General features: G+C 49.8%; 4 protein-coding genes and 1 long non-coding RNA gene across 8 annotated transcripts; all 5 read right to left on the reverse strand.

Moving 5' to 3' along the window:
* Window positions 1-66: 66 nt before the first annotated feature.
* On the reverse strand, window positions 67-1773 carry LOC112347548. 3 transcript variants are annotated; one of them, XM_024678604.1, is made up of 5 exons: window positions 1687-1773; window positions 1331-1625; window positions 1120-1264; window positions 643-1026; window positions 67-579 (listed from the first exon to the last, which is right to left on the reverse strand). In XM_024678604.1, coding segments are annotated over exons 1-4 (735 nt in total). In that variant the 5' UTR covers window positions 1689-1773; the 3' UTR covers window positions 67-579; window positions 643-733. The 3 variants fall into 3 exon arrangements, with proteins under 3 accessions (XP_024534372.1, XP_024534373.1, XP_024534371.1); XM_024678605.1 differs by lacking the exon at window positions 1687-1773 and having other exon boundaries at window positions 1144-1264; window positions 1331-1675; XM_024678603.1 differs by lacking the exon at window positions 1687-1773 and having other exon boundaries at window positions 1331-1675.
* An 89-nt stretch (window positions 1774-1862) lies between these two features.
* LOC9642833 (leucine-rich repeat receptor protein kinase EMS1) lies at window positions 1863-6603 on the reverse strand. Its single transcript, XM_024678590.1, has 2 exons — window positions 6235-6603; window positions 1863-6164 (listed from the first exon to the last, which is right to left on the reverse strand). The coding sequence occupies exon 2, from the start codon at window positions 6064-6066 to the stop codon at window positions 1963-1965; it is 4104 nt and encodes a 1367-aa protein (XP_024534358.1). The 5' UTR covers window positions 6067-6164; window positions 6235-6603; the 3' UTR covers window positions 1863-1962.
* A 1045-nt stretch (window positions 6604-7648) lies between these two features.
* LOC9642834 (threonine--tRNA ligase, chloroplastic/mitochondrial 2) lies at window positions 7649-11075 on the reverse strand. Its single transcript, XM_024678580.1, has 10 exons — window positions 10956-11075; window positions 10725-10905; window positions 10506-10655; window positions 10313-10460; window positions 10006-10259; window positions 9574-9951; window positions 9215-9523; window positions 8959-9159; window positions 8020-8896; window positions 7649-7946 (listed from the first exon to the last, which is right to left on the reverse strand). Exons 1-9 carry the CDS (start codon window positions 11039-11041, stop codon window positions 8636-8638), a joined length of 1968 nt encoding a protein of 655 aa, XP_024534348.1. The 5' UTR covers window positions 11042-11075; the 3' UTR covers window positions 7649-7946; window positions 8020-8635.
* Window positions 11076-11562: 487 nt separating this feature from the next.
* Window positions 11563-12505, reverse strand: LOC9642835 (phosphoglycerate mutase-like protein). Its single transcript, XM_024678589.1, has 6 exons — window positions 12330-12505; window positions 12211-12285; window positions 12065-12153; window positions 11922-12005; window positions 11767-11867; window positions 11563-11710 (listed from the first exon to the last, which is right to left on the reverse strand). Exons 1-5 carry the CDS (start codon window positions 12462-12464, stop codon window positions 11828-11830), a joined length of 423 nt encoding a protein of 140 aa, XP_024534357.1. The 5' UTR covers window positions 12465-12505; the 3' UTR covers window positions 11563-11710; window positions 11767-11827.
* A 5852-nt stretch (window positions 12506-18357) lies between these two features.
* Window positions 18358-19883, reverse strand: LOC112347541. Of its 2 annotated transcripts, XR_002992795.1 has the most exons (4): window positions 19479-19883; window positions 18814-19415; window positions 18668-18721; window positions 18358-18616 (listed from the first exon to the last, which is right to left on the reverse strand). It is a non-coding gene; the product is annotated as an uncharacterized LOC112347541 (long non-coding RNA). The 2 variants fall into 2 exon arrangements; XR_002992794.1 differs by having other exon boundaries at window positions 18668-19415.
* Between the last annotated feature and the right edge of the window lie 630 nt (window positions 19884-20513).

Genomic DNA, 20513 nt, shown 5'->3' on the forward strand with positions numbered 1-20513 from the left:
AAGCTAACCGCGCCCCCTTTATATAGTAATCTAAAGGGGCCCCGTTAAAAAGGGTAACTAGGTTTCTGGCAGAAAAAAAAATTCTTGGCTTGTATGATCATGGTGGAAAATCACATGAGCTGCGGCGGATACCACAGCGCCGATCTTGGCAGTCGCTCCTGCGGGTAGTATCCCAAGTGCCGGATCTGGGCCTCCTGCCATCGCTTCATCTTCTCCTGGTCGATGAGATACTCGAGGTTGCTCCGGATGCTCTCCAGCGCCGCCTCCACTCGCTCCTCCTCCTCGCTCCGGCTGCTCGACAGCTTCACCTCCGCCCAAAGCCTTCGCGCTTTTCTTCTCGGCTCGTCGTCCGAGCACGCGCAGGGTGATGGACTTCTGCTGATCTCCACCGACACCACGGAGCCACCACCGCCACCTCTCGGGCTGTGTCCTCTGGATCGAGAGCCGCCTCGAGAGGACGGTCGAGAGCAGGGGCTCCTCCCTCTCGATCCGCTCGGGTTGATGCCACTCGAACCCCGGCTCAAGCACGAGGTGACGAAACTCGAGCACTTGGAAAGCTTGCCGGCTGGCTTCGTCTCTCTGGAGAAGCACACACGGATGATTAGTCGAGGAGAGAAACGAGGAAAGCAAAGCAAAGCTTACATCTGGATTGAAGAGGTGAAGCTCCGATCTTTGCAAAGCTCCTGGAACTAACTTAACACCCGTTACTGTGCGAAAACTCTCGAGGACTGGCTTACTGGCCTGTTCTACAGGGACGACAACGCCGACGACGACAACGACGCGACGAACTCTTCTGCTGGCTGTGATGATCCTTCTTCCAGCTCAAAATTACCTGAGGCCCATTCCCTTCAATGTCCAGTGTGATCCCCGGCCGAGAGTCCGCGTAGTCGACCAGCCTTTCCACGTCCCGCTCCAGGCGGTCCAGCTCGGCCGCGGTTTCTCTCGTCTCCAACTCCCGCTGGATCTTGCGTGCCAGCCTCATGATGCACTCGGCTCCGCCTTGAGGCTTGTCTTCCAGGACGATATCTGCAACCAAGCTGCTCATTCAAGACTGAAAACATAGGAAAAACGAGCAAGGAAAAGAAATGGAGAGAAGAGCACACTCTTTGGCAGAATTACCAGACAGAGTGCCCAATATCCAACCTATTGTTGCCTTCCTCTGGAGCGTATCATTCTCCACCTCGAAAAACTTCCTCTCGCGCTCTTTCCTCCGCTGGACCCGTCGCACTTCATCCTCGAGTGCCAAAACACGCTGCAAAAGTTGCTGGAAAGGAGAGAAAGAAGAACATCACATCACCATCTCGACCGAGAAAAAACGATAAGAGCTTGCCTTTCTTCTGCCTTGTTCTTTCCGGAGGAGCCCATCCTTCTTCTCCACGTCGATGCTCAAACTTATGCTCCCACCATCGTCGTCTTTGCATCGGGATTCATACTCACACGTGATCTTGTGCTTGCCATCGAGCTCCTTCTCCAAAAGCTTGAGCTTCTTGTCCTGGATCGCACTCTCGAGGCTCTTGAGGTGATCCAACAGGTCGTGATTCTCCCTCTCGTGCATCCGGATGATCTCCTGCCTCAGCCTGGCGATGTCAAGGTCCTCCCCACATCCCCCGCACTTTTTATTCTTCCTGGTATTCATTCCACGCCACGGTCACTCACACACCAAAGATCGATGGATCCGGCGCTTACATCTTCCAATCTCTCACCGCCGCATTTCCAGATCCACACTGCGCAGGCGCTGTCCAGAATCATCCATGCCGCTGCTGCGAGGGGGCATCTCCGCCAGGAGCCCTAAAACTCAAGACCTTTCGTCCACGTGGCACATCAAGCGCCACGTATGCACAACATCCCGCCTGAATTCAAAGTCAATTCAAATTCAAATTTTTGTACTTTCAGAAGCTCAGCTATGGAGAACAATGAAGCTTTTCAGTAGTGTACATGAGAAGAGAAAGAAGATCACTAGACTCAAACCCCGACGCTTTGGAGTGGAGTTTGGGGCGGCGGCGCCACCCCCACCGATCCGGCCGAGCTGTTAGATTCGATGTCTTTGAGATACCTGGCGACTTGGAGCATGCTGGGCCTCTTCGCCGGATCCTCGGCTGTGCAAAGGCTCGCGACTTGCAACACCTGGAGCATCTCCACCTTCCAGGGCCCGTTGGAGATGTCCGGGTCCAACACCTCGGCTGCTTGCCCGAGCTTGATCATCTGCCTCACCCATCCGATGAGGTTGCCTCCCTCCACGTCCTTGAATTCGATCCCGGTTGGCTCCTTGCCGCTCAAGATCTCCAGCAGGATCACTCCATAGCTGTACACGTCCCCCCTGGTTGTGGATCTCCAGCTCTGGCCATACTCCGGAGGGATGTAGCCGAAAGTCCCCGCGATGTCCGTGCTGACGTGAGTTTCGTAAGCGCTGATGAGACGGGCGAGGCCGAAGTCGGCTATCCGAGGCTCAAACTCCGCGTCCAGGAGGATGTTGCTAGCTTTCATGTCCCTGTGGATGATGTGCGGCACCAGTCCGTGGTGGAGGAAGGCCAGGCCCCGAGCCGACCCCGTCGCGATCTTAAACCTCTTGGGCCAGTCGAGGACTTCAAGAGCGTCCGCTCGGTTTCGCAGCCACAAGTCGAGGCTCCCGTTCACCATGTAGTCGTAGACGAGCAGCTTCTCCTCGCCAAACGAGCAGTAGCCCAGCAGCGGGACCAGGTTCCGGTGCTTCACCTTGCCAAGCGTTTCCATCTCCGCCAGAAACTCCCGGTTGCCTTGGTTCCGCGCCTGGCCCAGCTTCTTCACCGCGACGCTCCTCCCGTCGGGAAGAACGGCCTTGTACACCGTCCCAAAGCCACCGTCTCCAATGATGTTGGCCTTACAGAAGCTGCCAGTTGCTTGTAAGATGTCGGCCAGCGTCAGCCTCAGCGGAAGAGGTCTCTCAAACATGGCGACGTTGATGCTCAGAGGCTCCTTCATTTTGCTCACGGACAGCATCGAAGGATCTATGGAGGAGCCGTTGCTCAGCTTGCCTTCGTCGGACATCTTCATGAAAGGCTCGTGCTTGACCGTCCGGCACCTCATCAGCGCAAAGACGAAGCTGAAAAATGCCACCACGCTGCCTATCACGATCCCGAGCAGAGCTGACGCCGACAAGCTGTTCGTTTCGTGCTTCCCTGACGGGCATTCGGAGTGAAAAATGCTGCCACAGAGAGCCTTGTTCGAGAGAAACGCCTGTGGAGTGAAGTTGCTGCATCGCTCTGGGACGGGACCAACCAGCCTGTTGTTGGACATGTTTAAGAAGCTCAGGTTGGAGAACTCGCAAAGCTTGTCGGGTATCTTTCCTGTCAGCTCGTTGTCGGAGACGTCTGCGTAGCTGAGCTGCATCAAGTTGGCGAGCTCCGTAGGAATAGCACCGCTGAAGCCATTGCCTTTGAGACTGAGGTACGAGAGACCAGATAAGTTACCGATGTTGCTTGGTATCGCTCCTCGAAATAAATTATGGCTGAGATCCAAAACCTGTACTTGGTGCCATGCAGCACTTTCAGTGAGAAGGCCACGGATGTCCCCGGTAAGCCGATTGTTCTGGACGTAGAGCCCGACAAGGAACAACAGGCGTGCCATCGAGTCCGGTAGCTCACCACTGAGATTGTTGTTGCTCACGTCCAGATGAGATAGAAACGTCAAGTTCCCAATGGTGTCCGGCAATGTCCCGGATAGCGCGTTGCCAGTGACGTTGAGCTCCACCAGGCGACCGAGCTGGCCAAACTCGGACGGAATGCTGCCAGTGAGGTGATTGTTTGCAAAGTTCAGTCCTTGAATCTTCTGGCAGTCGCCGAGTTGTGGAGGAATCGTTCCACTCAACTGATTCTCGGAAAGATCCAAGGTCGTCAGGTTGGTGAGCTTGGCAATCTCCTTGGGAATGCTACCTGAGAGCCGGTTCCCCCGCAAGTGAACCTCAACCAGCACTGCGCAGTCACCGATTTGCGGAGGTATGGTACCCGTGAGCTCGTTCCACGACAAGTCGAGTATACCGTGGTGCTGGATGAAGCTCGAGTCCGGAATGGCAATCTGCTGGAAGTCGGAGCACATCTCTGGCGGTATGGTACCGGTGAGCTTGTTGTGGGACAGCACCAAGTAGTCGAGCAGCACGAGCTTGCCAACTTCTTTGGGAATAGACCCCGTCAGCGAGTTGCTCCCCAAGTTGAGGGTAGTCAACCTCTCGCAGTGACCAAGTTCCGCTGGAATGGAGCCGGACAAGCGGTTGTGCAAGAGCGAAAGGACAGTCAAGTTGGAAAGCTTTCCAAGCTCACGAGGAAGTGAGCCGTTGAGGAAGTTGTTGTCGAGGATCAAGTGCTGCAGACTGTGTAAGTTTCCGACCAGTGGTGAAAGCTGGCCCTCAAAGTTGTTGTTGCTTGCGTATATCTCCATCAGAATCGGCGACTGCCAGAGCTCGTCCGGGAGTGTCCCTGTGAAGTTGTTCCCACTCAAGTCGAGGATCATCAGCGGAAGCGCAAGCAGATCGGTCGGAAGTGGCCCGGAGAGATTGTTGGACGTGAGATCCAACTGCGTCAAGTTGGTGCACTTGGAAAATGTCCCCACGATGCTTCCGGAAAACATGTTCCTGTTGAGCGTCAGCTGACTCAAGGCCCGAGCGTCACAAAGCTCCTTTGGAATCTCCCCGGACAAGAGATTGGTGTCGACTCCCAGGTCTCGGAGAGAGCTGCAGTTGCCAAGCTCCGGAGGAAGACTTCCCGTGAAGCTGTTGGTAGAAAGCAGTATGGAGTCCACCCTTTTCCACCTCCCAATCCACGACGGTATCGGCCCCGAAAGCATGTTCCCCTCCACAGTGAAGGACACCAGCCTCTCCAAATTAGCCAGCTCCTCGGGCAGCCGGCCTGACAGTAGATTGAAAGCAAGGTCGATGACTTGCAAGCTTCGACACCTTCCAAGAGCTCCTGGAATGCTCCCGTTGATCTGTGACACCGCCAGGCTCATCGAAATGAGGTTGCCCAGGTCTCCAAACGAGTCGGGGATAGGACCGCTGAGCAAGTTGTTGGAGAGATCAAACTTCTGGAGCTGGCTGCAGTTTCCAAGGCTCGCAGGTATAGACCCCGAGAGGCGGGTGTTGGCAACGTAGAGAATCTTGAGGCTGCCGAGCTCCCCAAACTCCCACGGAAGACTCCCACTAAAACCGTTGATACCCAGGCTGAGCTCTTGCATGCTTCGCAGACGTCCAATCTCCCCAGGAATGGGACCCGACAGCGAATTGTTGGTGATGTCCAGGGTGACGAGGAGCTCGAGCTGCGTGAGCTGCGTCGGGAAAGGCCCGGAGAAGCCATTGTTGGAAAGGTCGAGGTTGACGAGCTGCGACAAGTTGCCCAAGTGCGGAGGAATTTGGCCGGTGAAAGCGTTGCTGCTGAGATCGAGATAGCTGAGGTTTCGGAGAGAGCCCAACGTCGATGGGACGCTTCCCGAGAGCCAGTTACTTCCGAGATCCAGCTTTTGGAGTCTGAGAAGCGATCCAATCTCGCCAGGAACAGTGCCACGGAGAGAGTTTCGACTGAGCACCAGCTCCTCGAGACGCTGGAGCTTGCCAACCTCGGCCGGAATGCTTCCCTCGATGAGATTGGAGCTCACGTCCAGCTGCTTCAAACTGCTCAGGCCAAAGATCTCGTCCGGCAGACTCCCCGAGAGAAGATTGCTAGCGAGAAAGAGAACTTCCAGCTTGCTCAACGATCCAATCTCGGCGGGGATACTCCCGGACAGAGCATTGCCACTCAAGTCAATGTGTTGCAAGCTGCTCAAGCTCCCGAGCGATGGCGAGAGAGGTCCCTGGAGACTGAGCTCCGGAAGCTCGAGAGAAGTGATCCGGCCCTGCCCATTGCAGTGGATCCCCGTGAAAGCGCACACATTGGAGGCGGACTTATCTGACCAGTCGGCGAGAGCATCCCAGCCGCCAGTGAGCGCTTGCTTGAAGGAGAGAAGGGCTTGGAGCTCCGCGGCTGTGGCATCGGCAGTGGGTGCGGCGTCGATCGCTTGATGCAACAGTAGCAGTAGCAGTAGCAGGAACAAGGGCAGGGCCATTTGCTTCTTCTTCTTCTTCAGCGGATGGAGATCAGTGCTCGATCGGCTGAGCGCTCGCTAGAAATACTCCTGCTGTCCAGCTGCTACTCCCCGCTGGCCTGTGTGAGGAACGCAATGTAACTGATGATTTAGTCTATGATACCAAGCAAGCGAAGAAAGCGAGCGTACCAGATAGATAATCAGCCCGTTGCCATGGCCAGCCCTATGATGCGATCGATCGCGAGTGGCGCAATGCCGTCACGGCTGTGGCACGCATTCTTGATCGAATCCCAAAATATTTCGGCCCGCGCGATCCCCAAGCCTGCGGTAACTCCCTGGCGATCCCTGCCCAGCGCCGCTCGCTCGATCGACTAGCGAAGATCCGATCGCGAGAGGAAGAGCTCTCACCCAGCGAGGAAGAGTATCATCGATCCGCCGTCACGAAGAAGGGATTGGCGGAGGCGATCGAGGAGAGAGAATGTAGGTATAGGGAGGGATTCTCACAGAGAGGGCGCCATCGCCATGGCCATAGCCGCCTCCTCTTCTCCTCGTTTGTTCATGTATGTTGTGCCCCGGCGACGTGGCGCCACGCAGTGCCGTTGGATGGGCATACACGGACAAAACGGAGATTTCGTGACGAGGAATATTCTCGCCATTCCGCCGATTAGAATCGATTAGAATGGGCCCGCTCAAATCCGCCAATGCGCTGCATTTGCCGGCATGATTAGTTTTTTACCTGCGAGTCAAATACACCTCCTGCGCTAGTGGGTATTTCACCGCGCTCTACGCAATACGCCCCAGAGTTAAATGGGAAAGCGACACGCGAATCTTTGGCGCTCGCGATGTGGATAGATCCGACGGCGGAGAGCGAAATGGCAGCGCCTGGTCCGGGGTTCGATGCCAGCCCACCCCCGAAACCTACTTTTCACCTTTTTTTTCTTTCAAAATAATGGAGGGATTTTATGTGGAATGTCCAAAAGGATCAAATTTCTTTCACTCAAGCACTGCACTGCATCTTTCATGAGAGGGGTCAAAAAAAAGAGATGAAAGGGCTGCGCTCTGCTCACTCTGGACGCACTGTCGTTTTCCCTGGAGCGATGGTGAAAGAAAGTTTTAACTTTCACTCCTGTTTTATTACTGCCACCACTACCACTATAGCTACCTATAACCAAGAACCCTAGGCGGCATTACGGACCAAACAACAATGTAACACACTCCAATCCCAGGAACCCTAAACCAGCATCATTTCCTTGCGAGTGAATCAACCATGCAAATTCGTACATATATGTGATCTGGGATCAAATCTCTGGAGTGCCAGCTCCTCTGGGTGCTTTTATCCTAGACTAAGATTCTATAAAGAAATGGGAAAAGAGAGAGATGGGGACTCGCGACTATGATGCCTGCTACTGGAGCGCGAAGGACCTGAGAGCCCTGACTCTCGACTTCCAAAGCATTATAGAAGCGAGTAAACAAGCATTTCCCTGGCTTGCATCCATTTTTCTTGTGACTCCCCCACCCCCACTGTGCGCCATCGCAGTCGCGACTCGCGAGACAAAGTGTTGTTTTAAGTGTAGATGTTCTCTGGATGCGCGACACACAAATCTCTCCTGGAACAACACGCTCGGGATCTGGACCCCGAGATTAAGCAATTCATCAAAGGCAAATGCCCTGTACCACTATTCTCAAGGATTCGCTAGATCGTCCTGCTTGGTTTCGGAGCTACAAAACAAGTTGCCAAGCCGAGCGAGATCTCATACCTGAGTGTGTGTGTGTGTGTGTGTGTGCTGCAGAAAACAATATCTTACCACTCGAGAGCTAGCACCATCCTTTCTCTGGTGGAGAGAAGTTTTTTAAAGCACTTGAAAGCTGGTTTCATTGACTTGAGAAGCCAGGTTCAATCCCTGTAATTAAAGCCAGCGTGAGTGACCAAAACCAATTATCTTTCTTTCTAGTTCCGTCATTTTTTTTACGTACCACTTACTGCATCATGTTGCATTATGTGCTGTCTGGATCGAGATCAAGGACAGATCTCCTCAATTCCGGGTCCATAATCACACCTTTGACAATGTAAACCACGAGCATTTCTCCAATCCTCAGGTCCCTGGCCACGCAACGCATCCCATTCACCACCAGGCCCCTATTCACGTCCACCCCCAAGCTCAGCTTGTACCCGGATATGGTCTCGACTTGGAGCTGCTCGCCCGGCCTCAAACTCGTGGAACTAATTCGGCTGGGAACCGAGCTGGAAGCCAGCAAGCGAGAGAGCAGCGCCTGCCTATTCCCGTCCCTGTTACTGTCCTCTCCTGAGGGCTTTACGAGCTTGTCCAGAATGGCCTCGCTCGGGACGAAGCTCGTGAATGCCAGATCCAAATCCTGTCCACCTAGCATGTCTACCATGGACTTTCCAATTGGTCCCAGCTGCTCACTAGCACTATCAATACCCTGTCCTCCAGATCTGGCATAGAGCAGGACGCACAGCACGAGTAAACATACCAGCGTCAAAGCTCGAAGTTGCCTGTGACGATAACTTTCCATCCCTGCTGTCCAGTACCTGTGACGCTGTCCAGTAACTTATAACTTTGCTCTTGATTTAGAGAATTCCTCTGGTTGCCACGGCCGTTTCGATTCTGTCAATCACCTCGTCTACGCTGAGGGTGCCGAGTTCTCCCCCGTGTCTGGTGCGAACAGTCAAAGTCTGAGCTTCGACTTCCTTGGGACCAACCACTGCCATGAGCGGAATCTTCTGAACCTCGGCATTACGAATCAGCTTGGAGAGCCGCTCACCGCACGCAATCTCTGCTCGAATGTCCTTTTCTCTAAGCCTTGCCAGGACCTGCTTACAGTAAGGCAGCTGCAAGAGTGGACAGGCGTTTCTTTAGAATACTTGCTCCACAGAGAACAAACGCGACTTACCTCAGTGTCCGTGACTGGGAGAAGGCGGGCTTGAACAGGAGCGATCCATAATGGGAAGTCACCAGCGTAACTCTCTATAAGAATGCCGACAAACCTCTCAATGGATCCAAATATCGCCCTGTGGATCATGATGGGCTGCTTTCTGGCCTGACTGGGATCCACGTATGTAAGATCGAAACGCTCGGGAAGGTTGAAATCCACCTGGAGGAGAATCAAACATAAGCTGCCAGAGCATGAAGAATCATGTAAGCGTTACCTGGATTGTCGAACATTGCCACGTCCGGCCAATAGCATCCTCAATCTTGAGATCAATTTTTGGACCGTAGAAAGCACCACCGCCTTCGTCAATTCCATACGTCCAACCTTTGTCACTTATAGCGTCTTTCAAAGCTTCCGTTGCTTTGTGCCAGATATCATCACTACCGACAGCCTTTTCCGGTTTTGTTGACAGGTTGATCTCATAGTTTTGAAAGCCAAACTGAGAAAGGATCTCCTCTGTCAGGTCCAAAACGCTCTTGATTTCACCTCTAATCTGTTCTGGAAGGCAAAATATATGTGCATCATCCTGAAACAATAACAGAAAAGATCAGAAGCTTCCAAATGTTAAGGACTTGCCTGTGTAAAGCCCCGGACTCGGAATAGTCCGTGAAGAGCACCGCTCAGCTCGTAGCGATACACCGTACCTAGCTCCGCAAACTTGATGGGAAGCTCCCTATACGACCTCACTCTGTCCTTGTAGATTTGGATGTGGAACGGACAGTTCATCGGCCGCAGCTGATAAAACTCCTCTTCGATCTTTATCTGCTCGAACATGTTCTCCTTGTAAAAATCCAAATGCCCGCTTGTTTTCCACAACTCGGCCTTTGCAACGTGAGGTGTGTAGAGTAGCTCGTATCCTCGTCTCAGGTGGACTTTCTTCCAGTAGTCTTCGATCAAATGGCGAATCAAAGCTCCTTTAGGATGCCAGAAGACGAGACCGCCCCCGGCGTCCTCCTGTACCAAAAGTTGATGAGATGAAATGATATATCATCCAAGAAAAACCTCTACCTGGATTGAGAAAAGCTCAAGGTCTTGGCCAAGTCGACGGTGATCACGTCTCTTCGCTTCCTCCTTTTGCGTTTGATACGCTTTGAGCTGCTCTTCCGTCTGCCAAGCAGTTCCATAAATCCGCTGAAGCATCTGTCTCTTGACATCACCTCTCCAGTAAGCTCCAGCGACGGACTCAAGCTCAATGGCTTTCCTGTTAAGCTGGCCGGTCCTTTCAACGTGTGGACCAGCACAAAGATCCCACCAGTCATTGCCTGAAAACTTTCGAAGGAAGTGAGGGAAGGAGCAAGCAAAGTATGTTCCTCACCAATGTGGTATATTGTAATGGGTTCTGTTTTGATATCCTCTAGTATTTCCAGCTTGTACTTTTCGTTGATAGACATAATTCGATCCTTGGCTTCTTCTCTCGATACTTCTTCTCGTCTCAGAGGTAAATTCCGGCCAATGATGCGATCCTAAAGACCAGTTTCAGTGGCTCACATTCTTGAGCAAACACTTACCATTTCCTTCTTTATCTTCTTCAAATCCTTGTCCGACAGTGGTTCTTTGAGGTCGAAGTCGTAGTAGAATCCTTTCTCAATCCACGGCCCAATTGTAACTTTAGCGTCTGGATAGAGTGTCTGGACCGCCATAGCCATCACGTGAGCACACTGCGAAGATTTAAACGAGCAAGACGAGCTCAAGACTTTGAGAAATGTCCAGAAAAGATGTTACACTACCGTATGGCGCATCCGGAGCAACTCCTCGCATGACTCATTGGTTGGGAGAGGAATTTTGTGCGGTGATGGCGATGGTGGCGATATTTCCGTCTCGGATTCTGCCGCTACAGACGATGCAAAGGCCCGATGACGAGCGCCAGGCACTCGCTGCCGCACCAAAGTCTCAGAGACGCCGAGAAACCTACGGATTCACGAGCAGATATGGGCGACCGAGCTCCCGCAAAGATTTACCTGCAAGTGGTGAGGCAAGATGCTCGCCGGACTGCGCCGAGCTGAAATGCGGCACACCACACGAGATGATTCGCAGCCGACGCCATCCCCCGCGCCTTAAGCCCTACACTTCACCCCTCTGTTTTTAGGATTCTTGGACAACACCGTTGAAGAATATTCCAAGCCTAGGTATATACCCTTCCTTTAAAACCTCCTTGGGCATTTTGCTTGTCCATACGAGGGTTTCCAGAGGCTTTCGAGAGCGATCTAGGCCAGGAGAGGTGAGATTGGAGTAAATATTGATCTCTTGACGCTCATTTCATTGATTTCTTCTTATAATCTCCACTTCCCCTAGATATTGCAGCATCCAATGTTCTTCCAGCATTCTTCTTCCAGCCAGTTCCACGATCTAGGCATGGAGAGGTGCATTGCCACTTGCTCTATCGATTTTACATCATAATCTTAAATTTTTATCAATTTCGCAATGCATCCGACCTTCTTCTTCCAATGGAAATCCGCAATCCAGACATAAAGAAGTGTGTCGATGTTCACTCTATCGATTTCACATCGTAATCTCAAGTTTCTATCGATTTCACAGTGCATCCGACTTTCTTCTTCCAGCAGAAAAATGGGTTTTGGCTAGAAGAAAAATGTGAAATGCATTGTGAACCAATAGAAAGTAGAAATTACGATAAAAAATCGATGAGCAAGCAGCAAGAGAATGATATTTCGAAAGAAAGCTCCTCCTCACCTCTTTATGCCCAAATCACGAATTTCTGTCAGAGATGCACTACACAATCAATAGAAACTTGAGAAATCAATGGAGTCACACCTCTCCATGCCCAGATCACAGAACTAGCCTGAAGAAGAATGCCAAAATCCTGTTCTGCCAATCAAGTGAGTAGGACAGTCTTGAGCTGAGGGTTGGGAAGTCTAAAAAAATATCGAAAACACAGATTATAGCATGACCAACAAAGAGCTACATACACAACGTTGGAGCGCTTGAGCATGTTCCACATAAAGCTGCTATGAGAAGCCACCATGATCTCCTCCTCTTTACGCTCCCACAGCCTGATGGAGAGAGAATGTAAGAAGGATGGTATAATCAGCTGTGAGGCACATTCACATACCACTGCAGGAACTGTCTGATCCGCTGCTGCATCACTGCCAGGGATTTGGCTGTCTCGGCATTCCACAACACGCCACTTTCTTCTTCGATCTACAAATGGTTTCGCATCAGTTTCGAATTAGAGCTTTCGGGACAGGAACAATAAACCTGTGAGAAGTCGACGGATGGAAAGTGTGCCTTGAAGCTGCTGATAGACCGCCTCCTGTCAGAAGTTCGTGCGCTCTAAACGCATCAGCTTGTTGCAATACAATAGAACAACGACTTACAATGCGCTCTCGGCATAGCTCCACAGCAACCAAAGGCAGGCTGGAATCACTTCCATTGTCGGCACCACGGAAAACTCCTGTAGCTGTTTGCAACGTCCTAACGAAAACGAAAGTATCTAAAGACTTGATCGTCATGGGTGAAACTGTCACGAGCTGGATGCGGCGATCAAGGCCAGCTTCTCGGACGATCTTGCGGAGTGTAGCAACCTGACCTTTTTGTCAAAGGTAATTAGCAAAGAAAATCCAAAAACCACAACAGTGCAAAGAAGAAAAGCTCAAGGAAGTACCTGTTCCCATCCAGCAGGAGTGAGGACGGCATCGACGAGCTGATCATCATCGTTGAAGGATTTCTTGGAGGATTTTGTGCTGCAAAGGAAAGATGTTACAACCCATGTGATAAACAAAGGTCGCAGCACGCGGAGAAGAAGGCCGGGTGTTAGGCGACGCCATTCGCCGCGGAAGAAGAGGCAATGCTGACATCTCCATCCACGTTATGATAGGCCTGAGCGTGCCTCATCAATGCAACACCTTCATGCTCATAAGATCTCTTTCAAAAACAGAATATACTACTCAAGTTGGCATTGCAAAAAGACCAACAAAGATTTTAGTTCCTCGTCTCACCTGCCTGTGATGGCATCCTCTTTGCGCTTGACAAAATCAATCTCAAGAACATCCGAGTGAGATTCAAAAAGTAACTGGAAAGCGGCAAAGGTACCTCCCTTCTGGTTGGTCGCCTCCACGGCTATGTATGGTTGCCATTTCTCAAGACCACTTCCCTCGAGGACTCAAAAACCAGGAAGTCGATTGATCTGGTCCACAATATGCATGCTCAAGTCTCGGTGGATTGTATTGGGCAAAAGTCCTCTTACTTGGTCTCTTCCATCGGCATCAGTCATAATAAACAACAGAGTCCGACCGTGCCTCCACAGTGGTGCCTTCTTCTGCGTTTCCAGTTAGGCTGGGACCTGATCACAGGAGGGACAAACCTGTGAAGGAGTAAACGAGATCTCGATGCACCGTGCCCTCTCTATACAACCTCACTCTGTCCTTGTACATTTGGAAGTGGAATGGATCAGTTCATCGACTGCAGATGATAAAGACCTTGAGCTTTTCTCAATCCAGATGGAGGTTTTTCTTGTATGATATTTATTCATCTCATCAACTTTGGACGCTGGGGCAGTCTCGTCTAAAGGAGCTAGTTATAGTGGTAGTTCGCTCCACTCTTGGGTCACTGGGTTGCCCACCACCAGGTTAAGCACACCCAGATGTTGCTCGGGGGGATCGCTCACGATGCATATCAGGCCACCTGCGGACGCAACGACTTCTGCGGTCAGTGGAGGCAATGCAAACTCCACACTGTGGTTCGGACGTGATGGATCCCAGGCGAAAAAGTGGTCGCTGTTGGTGACAGAGGTATTCATAACCCCAATGATTCTTGGTCGCCACTGTTTTGACACCAACGGCATCGAAAGGATGGATTGCTGATGATGGACCTCCATGACTTGCAAACGGCAGAGCACCGACGCAGTGTGGCCAGCTCTACAAAGCTGAGAACCAGCTCCACAATGTCATCTTGCACCCACACAGGCGCTTCTTCTCTCTGCGTCATCAACTAGACCTGGCACCCTTTTTAAAAAACCTCCGAGTTAGCGTTTTAGTTTCTTTTTCTTTGGCTTGTTCGTGGCAAGTCTTTGGCGAGAAGTCGTTGGTATCCATCTTTCAGGCTGTAGAAACACGAATGGAAATCACTGGAAAGATCGCCAATGTGTTTGATCGGCTTCGCTTACCTTGGCATTGCAGTGAAGAGACCAATCACACACCAATGAGCACGGGAAGTACTGGAGGAGCATTTAAATCCTGGACCGCAATCACACTTGTCACGAGAGAGACGAAAATTTTTAGTTTCCCGTCTCACCTGCTTGTAATGGTATTCCTCTGCATACAACTTGACGGAGTTTAAGAATATATTGTTGCGCTCGGCAAAATCAACCTCGAGAACATCCGAGTGAAACTTGTGCGTCTGCACGGCCATCTTGGAAACAAGCCGCAACCTGTACTTTCCCCTCGGAAGACCTTGAATCTCAAAGAATCTGGAAAGCGGCAAAGGTACCTCTTCGCTGGTTCTGAGATGCTGGCCACCTCCACGGATATGTGCGGTTGCCATTTCTCAAGATCACTTCCCTCGACGAGGCCAGAGAGCACAGTCGCCAAGCTGTGCTCAAAAAGCCACGAAGTTGATTGAGCTGGTGTCCTTGGTGGAGATCTAAGGAGTAGACAATGGAGCTTACTTTTGGAAAAATCTCACGAAAAGGTTTTCGGACCTCTACTGGATAAACGCTTGGAGACGCACGTTCAAGTCTGGGAGGACCGTCTACTTCCTCTTTCACGACCACCTTGACGTTATACGTTGTATTGGGCACAAGTCCTCTTAGTCGGTATTTTCCATCAGCATCGGTTGCGGTTTCTTCATAATAAAGGCCAGAGTCCGAACGTGCCTCCACAGTGACGCCTTCTTCTGGTTTCCCAGTTAAGGAGGAGACTCTTCCATAAATGCTACAGAGCAGAAACAAACTCGTCATCGAAGGAATTCACATGAAAATTTCGACATGCAATAAAGGTTGTCTCTAAAGTTGCACCAGACAAGAGTTCCAAGGCTTGAGCAGGCGGACTAAAACTATACTCCTGTAAAGATGTAAAGATTCATTCACGAGATAGCACCAGAAGGACGAGTACCTTAAGCAGAGGTCGCAGGTAAAAACTGCCAGGAAACATGCCGTCGAAAGCGAACTTGCCTCCCGGCGGCGCGACAGCGTTCTTCCTGTATCCATCGTCTCCGCTCAGCGAAAGAAGAACGGACGGAAGAATCTCCTCGGCGCCGTCCCCAGCAATGATGTTTACGAGGATCTGAGCAAGCTTCTGGCATTGAAAAGAGTTCTTTCCAAAGGGCTTGAAGTGGTATCCGAGACACGTATCAATAATCACAGGCTCTGAAATAATCCAGGACGAACCTTGTCCGCATGAACCATGTACGGGGTGTCGTCATAAAGAGGACCAGCTGCGAAAACGCCATCGTCTCCTGTTAGTACTTTCATAGCCACTTCTCCTGCTTTTAAAAGGCCGATTTTGCTTTCTTTTTCTGCAGTTATCACAATGTTCACTGCCTCCAGTGCAGGAACAATGCTCCCGGTTACGTACACAGCCGGTCGTTCAGCAAAACTAGGTACTCGCGGTTGACAGCCATCCACAGCCAAAGTGGCCTGATTATACAAATTGAAAGCTGACAACTGAAAATAAAATGTAGCTTACGTTTTGCTCTCGAGGATAGAATAGAAGAACTTGCTCCGTTTGATTTTGGTCTCTGTTTCATACGCAGCAATATAAGCATTCGAAGGTTGGAAGACGCATACCTCCCATATCGTGGGACGAAACTAAGAGCATCCCCGAGACGGGCCCAATAGACATACTCATAGACTGCAATGGGACTCGTTTCGTTGGCTTCAGAGAAAAGGTGAGCGTGGATATTGGCAATAGGCTTCCCGTCTTTAGCGTTCCAAACCTCGACCAGCAACTTCTGTTCCAGTTTGTTTTCTCCAGGATATAAGGGAGAGTACACGTCAATGTGTCCGCTTAAAAGATATTTCTCGGCAACCAAATTGATGCGCTGCAAGACAGAGATGAAACTCAAAGCCCTAGACACTCCCAACTGCGCGACATACCCTTGGATTGGATGTGTCAAATGAGAAAATGGGAGCACCGAAAGAAACACAAGCCCAGAGAAAGTGCAATTCGTGTATTCCAGGACTTTCTACGCATGCCACCCGCTCTGGAAGAAACAAGAAAATGATCACAAAGACAATAAACAAAAACACCGACCATGATTTCCAAAGGATCCGGGTCTTTGTTGTCGTGAACAATAAACGCTTTAGTTGGGTGAGTAGCCTTGATGCGAAGCCAGTATGCTTTTTGAACAAATACGATGTCTTCGATATCGCTGGAAGTGACATCCACACTGACTACCTTTTGTTCCCAGCACCATTCATCGTCTCCAAGTCCTCCTTCTTTGGTCACCTGCAAAAGAAAATTACGCATGCTTCAAACCATGTTAGCCTGGCATTACTTACTTCGAGCTTATATTGTCCCGGAAGAACATTCTCAAATTTGAAATGGTTCTGGGTATCAGTCAGTTGATATACTATTTTGTTGCCTCCCTGAGTATCGACGAGCACAATGTATATCCCAGGGCTGCATTAGGATTTGCAGTTCACGTGTCCAGAGATACTGACTGCCTTTAGAGTTTCTGCAATACAAAGGAAAGCCTTTACCTGTAAGAAGACAATATTAAATACTGGCGCAGCAAAGACAACATCCACGTGCTGTGGAGAAAATAATAGTCCTGTTTTGTGCTTGGTAGCAATGGGCGAAAGACGATATTCACCAGGCGGGACCTGTGGAGAACAAAATAGTTAGCCATCCATGCTGGACAACACGAACCTCAAAGCAAGTGGTGAGGCAAGATGCTCGCCGGACTGTGCCGAGCTGAAATGCGGCACACCACACGAGATGATTCGCAGCCGACACCATCTAACACCGTTGAAGAATATTCCAAGCCTAGGTCAGGAGAGGTGAGATTGGAGTTTCTTTTCCCAATATCAATCTCTTGACGCTAATTTCATCGATTTATCCTCATAATCTCCACTTCCCCTAAATTTTGCAGCATCCAACGTTCTTTCGTCTTCCGGCCAGTTCTGTGATCCGGGCATAGAGAGGTGTGTTGCCGCTTTTCACATCCTAATCTCAAGTTTCTATCGATTGTGCAGTGCATCCAACCTTCTTCTTCCAGCGGAAATCTGCAATCCAGGCATGGAGAGGTGAGGAGGAGTTTCCCTTCGAAATATTGTACTTGCTCCATTGATTTCTCATCATAATCTATCATTTCACAGTGCATCCAACCTTCCTTTCCTGTTTGAAACCCGTGATCTGAGCATGGAGAGGTGAGGAGGAGTTTTCTTTCAAAAAATCAGTCTCTTGCCTGTCGATTCTCATTGTAATCTCCACTTTCTATCGATTTTTCAGTGTCTCTGATGGTCTCCACATTCTTCTCCCAGTCAACATCCACAATCCTCATAAACACAGGGCACTGGAGCTGCTCAAGGACAAGTTGCAGCCAGCGTGGGCTCCCTAGGTCGCTATTGCAGTCGAGCACTGCAACGATCCTGAGTTATAGAGTTCTTCTGCGGCGAATGGTGTCCTTCTCTGAGTCCTGCGACCTGGCTTCATCTTATGGTTTATGGCGTCTTTCCTTTGCAGCAGTTTTCCAATAAGAAATCTTTCGACGACAATGATCAGCTCTGGTACTTTCTTGAGCTTCTTTGTTTTGGATTGTGTATATCTTCTTAGGTGATTACCTTCGATGAAAAATCAGGTGGTGAGATCGTCTAACAAGCTGGCCTTGACTAGGTGAACTCTTAATTCTAGTTCTAGTTTCTTTGAATCTTTAGTTATGCAAAGTTGTGTTTTCCAGTGTGTAACAAGCATGATGATGCTTTTAGAGCGCATGAACTTTTGACATGAGAGGTCCATCAGCAGTTATGACTTCTCACAAGTTTACAGCTCTTTGTTCATGTCTCGAAAGTTTTAATTGGAAACTGATGCGAAACCATTTCCACGGTCAAAGAAGAAAGTGACATACTGTAGAACCCAAGATAGTGGAGTACGCAGTGGTATATTTCTTAACAGTTGATCGTACTATCCTTCTTATATCCTTTTCATTGTTATGGGAGCGCAAAGAGGAGGAAATTGGGGTGGTTTCTCACAGCAGCAAGTTGTGGCTCTTTGTTGCTCATGTTGTCATGCTAATCTGTGTTTTGGATCTTTTGTTAAGCAGATGGCACTGAAACAAAACATAGTATCTAGCTTAACTACTTCAAACCCAAGACAAACTTAATTGCGACTTCAGCACTGTATGGTGGACATACCGACTACATCCATCACACAGTGTTGAAGCTGTAACTAGGTTTATTTTGTGTTCGAAGTAGTTAAGTTACATACTACGTCTTGTTTCAGTGTCATCTATATGGCAAAGGATCCAAAACACAGATTAGCACAACGACATGAGCAAAAAATAACCACAACTTGCTGCTGTGAAAAACCATTATAATCTCCTCCTCTTTGTGCTCTCACAACAATGAAAAGGATGTAAAAAGGATGGTATGATCAGCTGTTAAAAAACATACCACTGTGTACTCTGCTGTCTTGGATTCCATAGCACGTCACTCTCTTCTTTGACCCTTGAAATGGTTTCACATCAGCTTTCGAGACATGAACAAAGAGCTGTAAACCTGTGAGAAGTCGTAATTGCTGATGGACCCTCTCCTGTCAAAAGTTCGTGCGCTCTGAAAACATCATCAAACTTGTTGCACACCAGAAAACACAACTTTACATAACTAAAGATTTGAAGAAACTAGAACTAGAATTAAGAGTTCACCTAGTCAAGGCCAGCTTGTCAGACGATCTTGCCACCTGATTTTTCGTCGAAGGTAATCACCTAAAAAGATACACACAATGCAAAACAAAGAAGCTCAAGAAAGTACCAGAGCTAATCATCGTCGTCGAAAGATTTCTTATTGGAAAACTGCTGAAAAGGAAAGACGCCACAAACCATAAGATGAAGCCAAGTCGCAGGACTCAGAGAAGGACGCCATTCACCATGGAAGAACTCCATAATAAAATTATGCTGAGTAGATTCGTTTTTAGAAACGAATATGCCAGCAAAGCCTCGCTGATCCCACAGTTTCCCTTGGTATCCAAAATCACTGGAAAGATTGCCAACTTACCTTGGCATTGGCACAGTGAAGAATACACAGGCGCCAGAAGCGCATTTAAATCACATTTTGTCACGCGAGAGGGACGAAAATATTTTTAGTTTCTCGTCTCCCCTGCTGGTGGCGGAGCATCGTTGCGCTTGGCAGGGTCAACCACAAGAACATCAGAATGAGACTCAAAGTAACTGGAAAGAGGCCAAGGTACCTCCTTCTGGCTGGCCACCTCCACAACTAACAATATCACTTCCCTCGAGAGAGCATGGTCCTGAAAAGAGCAACGAAGTCGATTGATCTGGTGTTAAAAGAAAACGCATAGGACTTGACGTACCCCTTCACGAGGAGACATTGGGCGGCATCAGTCGTGGTAAACACCAGAGTCCGAGCATGAGTGATGCCTTCTTCTGCTTTTCCGGTTAGAGAGTAGAGACATACTTGTTACCCAGAGAACCAGACAAGAGTTTCAAGGTTGGACCGAACCTATACTTCCTGAAAAGAGGGACCAGATTTCTTGAGAAGCAATGTCATTTCCTTTTTTAACAAATCCTTGGTTCTTTGTCGCGATCCATGGCCCAATTGTAATTTTGGCATCCAGCCTGAGAAATGGCCACAAGAGATCTTACACTCCCGTATGGTGCATCCAAAGAAGTTCCTTGCATGACTCATTCGCTTGGTTTTGTGCTGTGTGGTGATGTCCGTCTCGGAATCTGCTGCTACAGACGGTGCAACGCCCCTGACGGGCATTAAGCCCTACAACAAGGTAACCTAAATTCCCGAGTATATTCTGGTTTTATGTTAAATCCATTGGCCTTTCTAGACCATGCTCCGGAAGATCACAAAGTCTTCCCCCATTTGGTCTGAATCATTTTGGTTGCTTCTCCAACCAATACAGCATGCCCTGTAGATGCACACCTATCAAATTTCAAATATCCTGTCACTTGGGATGACATGCCCCAACGCTCTGTGTCCAGGTCGTAAACAACGTGTTTAACCTGGTGGTGTGCAATCCAGTGACCCAAGAGTGGAGCGAACTACCAGCCCAGGAGATTTCTTTTGCGGAGGACTTTGCCATGTTTGTTGACAAAGATCGCTTCAAAGTCGGCGTGCACCTCCTCAGCTACGACTCAGGCCACTGGTGCTGCATCTACAACTCGGCAACAACACGCGCCTGATCTTCTCTCCCCAACCTCCCGTTCTCACCGAGGGAGCAGCGTCACGGAAAGCTCGTGTTTGATACTCGGTCTGTATTCCCAGACTTCGACGACCTTAGTATCCTGAGATTGTATGACTTTGTCCGCACCAGTGGATCACAGGGGAAGTCGTGCGCAGCCTGAGGATTACAACGGGCCTGGAAGACAGTGGTGGA

Source organism: Selaginella moellendorffii, unplaced genomic scaffold (genome assembly GCF_000143415.4).
Source record: "Selaginella moellendorffii unplaced genomic scaffold, v1.0 SELMOscaffold_22, whole genome shotgun sequence".
Lineage (NCBI taxonomy): Eukaryota > Viridiplantae > Streptophyta > Lycopodiopsida > Selaginellales > Selaginellaceae > Selaginella > Selaginella moellendorffii.